This window comes from Tupaia chinensis, unplaced genomic scaffold (genome assembly GCF_000334495.1).
Source record: "Tupaia chinensis unplaced genomic scaffold, TupChi_1.0 Scaffold144150_1, whole genome shotgun sequence".
In the NCBI taxonomy this organism is placed as follows: Eukaryota; Metazoa; Chordata; class Mammalia; order Scandentia; family Tupaiidae; genus Tupaia; species Tupaia belangeri.
Genome location: NW_006204006.1, coordinates 301,312 through 308,119, shown reverse-complemented (window position 1 = coordinate 308,119; position 6,808 = coordinate 301,312). Strand labels below are relative to the sequence as shown.

Sequence of the window (6,808 nt, the reverse complement as noted above, 5' to 3'; positions counted from 1 at the left end):
TGGCTGAGGCTGGTCTACTGCAGACATGGAATCAAGCCTGCCTCTGCGAACCACCCACTTACATTGGCCCTATCTTTGAAATGTGGATCTCTGGAAGGGATGGGGTCCCCTCCCTTGCCACTCAGCTCCCTACGACAAATGTTCTGCAGATGAGGCTGAATGGCTCTTTCTTCAGGGCCCCCTGCTGTGCCAGACAGCAAGGATGGGACCCTGAGCCACTTCGGAGCAGACGGCCAGCCTGGCAGTGGGGTGTGGGGGTGGTATTCCTGGGGATGGAGAGGGAAGGGTGGAGAGGGCAGCCCACTGTCAGGTGCGTTCTTCCTCACTTACAGGGAGGCAGATTTCAGTGCAATGGTCGGGTATCCACACAGTAGGAAAGTAGAAGGCAGACCCTGGAGCAAGCTGCCGTGGACATCAGGGCCCTGGTCCTGCATGCCGTTGGAAGGGAGAGGGCAGGCTGGGCTTCCTTGCTCTCATAACGAGGACTCAGCTTTCTGGAGAACTCGAGAGACCTGCTTTCGGGGGGTGCTCCATACCAATCTTCTGAGAGTTAGATTGTGAGAGAGGGGCTGTGAGCAGAAAGCACATGCTCCCTGCAAGGGTGCGTGGACCAGTATTGACTGTGACCCTGGGTCCCCAAGCATGAGGGAGCTGGGAGGAAGTGGTCAGCAGGCAATGGTCAAGGCCTCAGACTGGTCACTGCATTGCAACCTCAGCCCCTGGTCTCTGAAATGAAACAGGTGACTAGGAGCAGCGAGGGGCAGGACTGGGTGGGCAGGTCTTTGCGTTTTACCCGCATGGTGTGAAGCTGCTGCTGCCGCTGCCGCTGTTCGGGGACCTGATCTGAGAACCACTGCAGCCCTAGGTTTGAGTGAGCCTGGAAGGAAGGGCCCAGCTCCCACATTCCTACCAGGCCTGCCAGGGGCAGCACGGGCCCTCCAGCAGGCTTGGAAGCCAGCATCCTGGATCGGGCGGGGGGAGGGGGACTGTGCCGTCTCCTTCCCTGCATGGCGCAGGGGCAGGGCCCGGCCCTCTGCGTCCCCTGGCTCTGCAGGCCCAGCCTGGCTGCCGCTCTGACCGCATGGCTCTTGGCGAGCGAGCACGTGCGGCCCAAGTGGCTTGGGTATATCCTGGGCCCACAGATTTGAGCCTCTGCCTGAACCTCACAAACCTGTTTTCTCTCTCTTCTTTCCTCATTCCCACCCCTCTTCACCTTTCCTTTTCTGTAAGGTAAGCTGATGTCCTTTTAAAATTTTTATTTTTTGGCTTTGTGATTAAAATTCTTCTTTTTTCTTTCATTATTTTTTCTCTGTGATTAAAATTCTAAAGGCTGCAGAGGGTATTGAAGTTGGGGGCTTGGGCCAAGGGATGTAGCAGAACCAGGCCCACATTTTCCCTCAAGGAAGAGTGATGGCCGAGATAGGCCCACCTACTGGGTCTGGTATCCTGGGGGCTTGTGGGCAAAGGGCCCTACATTGGTCGGGGGCAGTGCCTGCCAAGAAGTAGAGGGGAGAGCTGAGGAGTGAGGCCAGCCTTCAGCTTTGGGTGTTGAACAGTCCCCTCAGCAGGGACTGGTGCACCAGGAGTGTGGCGACCGGTCGAGACCCCTGCAGCTCCTGTGTGGGCGGCAGCAGTGGCTGGCCCACCCAACAGGAATGGCCTGCCCTACCGTGGTGTCCGACTCAGCTGCCCACCACCCCAGCCTGGCCTCATGTTCCCATCCCAGGAGGGGTTGGTCTGGTGCCCAGTGCCCTGTGGGAGCCCAAGCCACAGAGCATAGAGCACAGCTGGCCCTCAGAAAGAGCAGTGGAGGTGGCGGACTCCAGGGAGACCTGGGCCGTCCTCATGATGTCCCCCTTCCTTCCAATGCAGCAGCCAAGAGCTTGCTCAACAAGAAGGCAGACGGAGTCAAGGTGAGGTTCCACCCAATGGGGGAGGGCAGGGCAGGGCAGGGTAGGGCAGTTGGGGGGGCCTTCTCAGCTAATGCTCCTCCTCCCTCTCTCCACAGCCGCAGACAAATAGCACCAAAAACAGTGCGGTCACCAGCCCCAAAGGGACTCTTCCTCCAGCTGCCCTGGTACTAAGCCCCCTGGTCCTTCCCTTGGCCCCAGCACCCCACCCTGTGGCTGACCTGCAGAGGGACTAAATGTGGGGCCTGGCCCACTGGCCTGTCTCTGACAGCACCCCTCACTACACAGAGGGTGGTAGGGGGGAGGGTTGTCCCCCGCCAGGGCCCAGGGTGCAGATGGTGCTGTTCCAGAGCTCCTCACTGAGCCCGGAGATGTCAGGGTGCAGGGCAGAGGCTGGGCCTCCCAGCTGTGCTATCTTGTGGGCATCTCCTCAGGAGAAGTTGCAGAAAATAGAAGGGGCTGCTTCCCCTCCTTGCCCACAGGGACTCTCAGCGGATAGACCTGGAGACCCTGACTGGGCTGTGTGGGGGAGCAGCCCCGAGAGGCACATCCCAGGTCCCTTGGTGACAGGGTCACAGAGGTGTGGTGGGAGGGGATGGCCAGCCCTTGTGGCAGGCTTGCTTTACCTCAGGGGCCAGCACACCTTTGCTGGTCTGTGGTTGCCGAGGGGAGGGTGGGTGCTCTCAATGTCCTCACTGAGCCCCTCACTGCCCCTGGGGAAGGCACTGGCCAGCTATGGCTCATGCCCTGGCGAAGGGAGGAGGTCCAGACCAAGAGAACCTTTGTGGTATCCCTGGGGTATGGCCTCCCTGCAAGATATTGTGTGGCTGGGTTTGCTGGGAGAGTGGTGGCTTTGAGCCAGCCTCAGACTGCCTGTGGGAGGTTTCCCAAACACCTGACCTGAGGTTGCAGGGCTGGGCTCAGCCCGGTCTGTGCTGACCCAGGAGGGGAGAGCCACACTGAGAAGTGGGCAGCTCTCAGCCAGCCCCATCTCGGCCCCATCCATCCCATGTGCCCCACCCCATGACATCTTCAAAGCCTGTGGTCTCTGAACTGGGGCAGCAGGTCCAGGCACGGAGGGCAGGGGAGGCCTCCCAGGCACCGTGCAGCTTCAGGCCCAGTCTGCAGCCCTTTGCCCTCCAAGGCAGCCAGGGCCTTCACCGGCTGCCCAGGTGTTCATCACCACCACCAGGCCTGCCCTGCCATCGTGCCGCCTGTGCCTCCATCACCCGCTCTGCTCGCACTGCTCGCCCTGCTCTCCTCTGCCACCTTGGCTCCCCGCCCGGCTCTGCCCTCTCTCTTCTCACTCTCCCTCTTTCCTTCCTCTGTGTCTGCCTTCTTCTGTAGGAGCCTCAAACCACCGTTATCCACAACCCAGTGGACGGGACTAAGGTACTGCGCTCTTCTCCCCACTCCTCCTCAGGCAGGAGGCCTGGACTGGGCTGGGGCGTGGCCTGGGGAGAGCACAAGCCTCACGTGGGCTGCAGGGGCAGGCTCTGCCTGAAAGGCCGCACACCCCACGAGTCCCTGATGTCAGGACTGTGCCTTGGCCCCCTGGCTGCCTGCCCCCTTCTGTTCCCCTCTCGCTCTGTCATCAGCTCTCATCCATTGGCATTGGCATCATCACCCCGGGGCCGTGGAAGGGGCTGGCTCTCTGGGTGGGGGGAGGGACAGGGCCTAAGTGAGGACCCCCACCTAGCCGTTGTCAGGAGGCCCCTTTCTCCATGGCAACCTTGTGTGTGTGCTCTGCAAGGGGCCCTGGACTCCTCTTGACCTCACTCAGAGGATGCTAGTGCTGGCCCAGGGCCCAGAGCATGTGTCCTGTCAGTGTCCAGGCTGCGGCAGCCCTGGAACCCTTCAGGATGTTCCTCCTGAAGGTAGAGTAGATCCAGGATGTGGGGACAGGTGAGGGTCCATTTGTCAGAGGGTGGCTACCACCAGGGCAGAATGGGCAGTGCTGGGACCACCTCTGCCCTCTAAGGTCACCTTAGAGTCTGGGCAACCCTGGTAGTCTGGCCTCTCTGGGTAGGGGTTGTGGGCAACAGATGTGCTCTGCCTGGGGCCAGACCCAGGTTTCCTTCTGGAAGCTTCTCACCCCACACAGGCTTCTGTTTTAAATCTTGTGATCTCTAAAAGCCATCTCTCTCTTGATAGAACTGCTGAGCATACCGCGATCTTTCCAGGGGCGGCGGGTGTGTCTGACTGGGAGAGGTGGAGCTAAGTGTGGCAGGAAGGCACACCGTGGGAAGGGGCCCACACAGGGTGCCCTCTGGGACCCACTTGGGCTGCTGCTGTGTGAGGATGTCTGTGGCTAGTGTTACCGCAGCTCCACCTTGTCCGGTCATCCTGCGCTGGCCATGCACTGACTGGGACCTCCCTGTTTCCTCAGGAGTCTTCTGACAGCACCAACACCACCATAGAGGACGAGGACGCCAAAGGTACCTGTGCCTGTGCTGCCCATGGCATCGGCGCTGCTGCTCTTATCGGCGGGTGGGCCTTTGCAGCGATGTCCTGCAGCTGGGGTGCGTGTGGGGCTCAGAGCCTAGCCAGCGCGCACAGGCAGTGTGGCTGGCAGGGCTGGCGTCCAGGCAGTCCTGGCACAGAGTCTAATGAGAAGGCCATGGCCTTGCCTGGGGCCAGCTCTCCCTACAGGTTCTATGGGACAAGTCCGTGGGGAACATGTGCTCTCCTGAAGCTCCTCAAGCTGGTGATTCTACTCAGCGTGCCTGTGAGGGCACCACACAGCTGGGGGGTGTTTGCTGACCTCCTGCGGTGGGCTTCGGGGCCACCCCCTGACCTGGCCAGTGGTCTCAAGTGTCCTAAAGGTCCCAGGGTCCCCCACATAACACTTGCACCCCAGATATCAGCTTCTCCTGCTTCCTCAGCATCCCCAGGATGGACCCGATGCCTCCAAATCACCTGCGTGTGGCCTCCTGTCCCTCGTGGGTGTCTCGTCACATAGATGAGCTCAGAGCTGCCCAGATCTCCTGGGCTCCCAGGGAGTCAGCCATTGCCTGTTTGGGAAAGAAAACTTCTTGCTGGGAGGCAGAGATACCTCATTGCTCCTGCCCACCCTACCACTGTCTCAGTCCCTAAGCATCCCCCATGACTTGGAGCAGAGATGAGCACAGAACTGTGTGCCCTGGACACAGGAGAGTAGACATTTGCCTGATTCACCTGCAACCGAAATAGGGCCCAAAGTCCACAGCACAGAGACTGCCCACACCTACTTCTCCAGCCCTGAGCAGTGAGAGAGGTGACCTAGGAGGTGTGGACTTGGCTCAGAACCAAGGCCACTAACAGTCTCAAGGCGGGGCAGGTGCCTGCAACGAGGCAGACAGAAGCTCTACCAGCTGCTCTGGGCCCGTTCAGGGTGAGGGCAGACGCTGTGCCCTGAGCCTGGCCTCTGGGGTGCTTTAACCTAGGGCCTGGATGCTCTCTTCTCCTTGCCACCTCCTCATGTCTGTCTGTCTGTCTGTCTACCTCATGTTCACACCGTGTCTGTTCCACCCCAGCCCCCAGAATCTCTGATATCCTGAACTCAGTGAGGAGGGGCTCAGGAACCCCAGAAGCTGAGGGCCTCCTGTCTGTGGGGCCCCCCTGTCTGTCTCCGGCTCTCCTAGGCCCCCTGCCCGCCCCGTGTAAGTAGTGGCCCCAGGTCTGCTGCTCCACTGTGGCTCGCTGCGAATGGGCCGGTGCTCAGCAGCTTCCAGCGCTGCTCTGCACGGCCAACTCTGCGTGGAGTGCCTGAGGCCTGGCGCCTGGGTCTGCTGGGCACATGTTCGCTCAGCGGGACAGCTGCCCAGCTTCTGCCTCAAGGCCCAGCTGCCTCCTGGCTCTTCCCCAGCCCACGCTCCATCTGCGCGCTGCCTGCCCTGCTGCCCGTCCAGAGGCTCTGTCCACACCCAGGCAGCCCTCACCCCTCTACGACCCCCCTGGGCTCCTCAGATCATCTCTGCTGAGATGTTCCCTGCCTAAAGTGCCCTGGTCACAGTGCCCAGGGACCTGCCCTCGGGGCTGCCCTCTCCTAGTGGAACCCAAGCCCTGAGCGCCCTTCCTTGGTGGGGGGGCCAAGGAAGGTGCTGGAACTGGAACCCCAAAAAGGTTCCATGAGCTCATGGACAAGAAGAAACTATGGAGAGCACAAGGCAGGTCCTCTCCTGACTTGGGCTGCCTGTGAGGGGCCAGGCCACACTCTTCTCTCTGCTCCTTCCTGCTCACCCTTCACCTACATGTCAAGGACAGCCCAAGGCAGACACCTCCACAATGTCCTCTGGCTCTCTGGGGCCAGGTTGCATCTCCTTGGGGTGCCCTCTGCCCAGGGCAGCTACCACCTCCTGCCTGTCAGCCAGGCACCTGCTGCTACTCCTGGAGCCTCCTCCTTTTCCCCTCTAAACACTCCAGCCCCCTCTGTCCCCTCCAGTCCCTCCCTGTCCCCATTCCCCTCTTCCCTTCTATCTACCATGTCCCTCCCTGTTCCCTTCCCTATCCTCCACTCCCACCCCGTGTCCCCCATCCCCTCTGCTTCCCATCTCCCTCTACCTCCTTCAGTTCCTCCCTCTCCCTTGTCCCCCTCTGTCCTCTTCTGCCCTTTCTTCTCTCCTGTCCCCCTTTCTCCTCTCCACCTGTGCCCTCCCTCTGCCCCCCATGTCCCTCACATCTCCCTTCTACTCTCTGGCCTGGCTGTTAGCCATAGCTTCTTCCCCTGTACTCCCACCACTGCCTGCCTCATGTTCATGCCTAGTCTGTTCCACCCAGCCCCCAGGATTTCTGACATCCTGAACTCGGTGAGGAGGGGCTCGGGAACCCCAGAAGCTGAGGGCCCCCCACCAGTGGGGCCCCCGCCCTGCCCGTCTCCGACTCCCCCTGGCCCCCTGCCTGCCCCGTGTAAGTCGCAG

The 6,808-nt window shown here is 60.9% G+C and overlaps 1 protein-coding gene across 1 annotated transcript in view; it reads left to right on the top strand.

Moving 5' to 3' along the window:
* Positions 1-6,808, top strand: part of CAMK2B (calcium/calmodulin dependent protein kinase II beta) — a 29,814-nt gene that overhangs the window by 15,450 nt on the left and 7,556 nt on the right. Inside the window, exons 10-13 of the mRNA XM_014583192.1 lie at positions 1,876-1,913; positions 2,009-2,077; positions 3,258-3,303; positions 4,301-4,348. Coding sequence (XP_014438678.1) covers positions 1,876-1,913; positions 2,009-2,077; positions 3,258-3,303; positions 4,301-4,348 — 201 coding nt within the window. The remainder of the gene's footprint in view (positions 1-1,875; positions 1,914-2,008; positions 2,078-3,257; positions 3,304-4,300; positions 4,349-6,808) is intronic.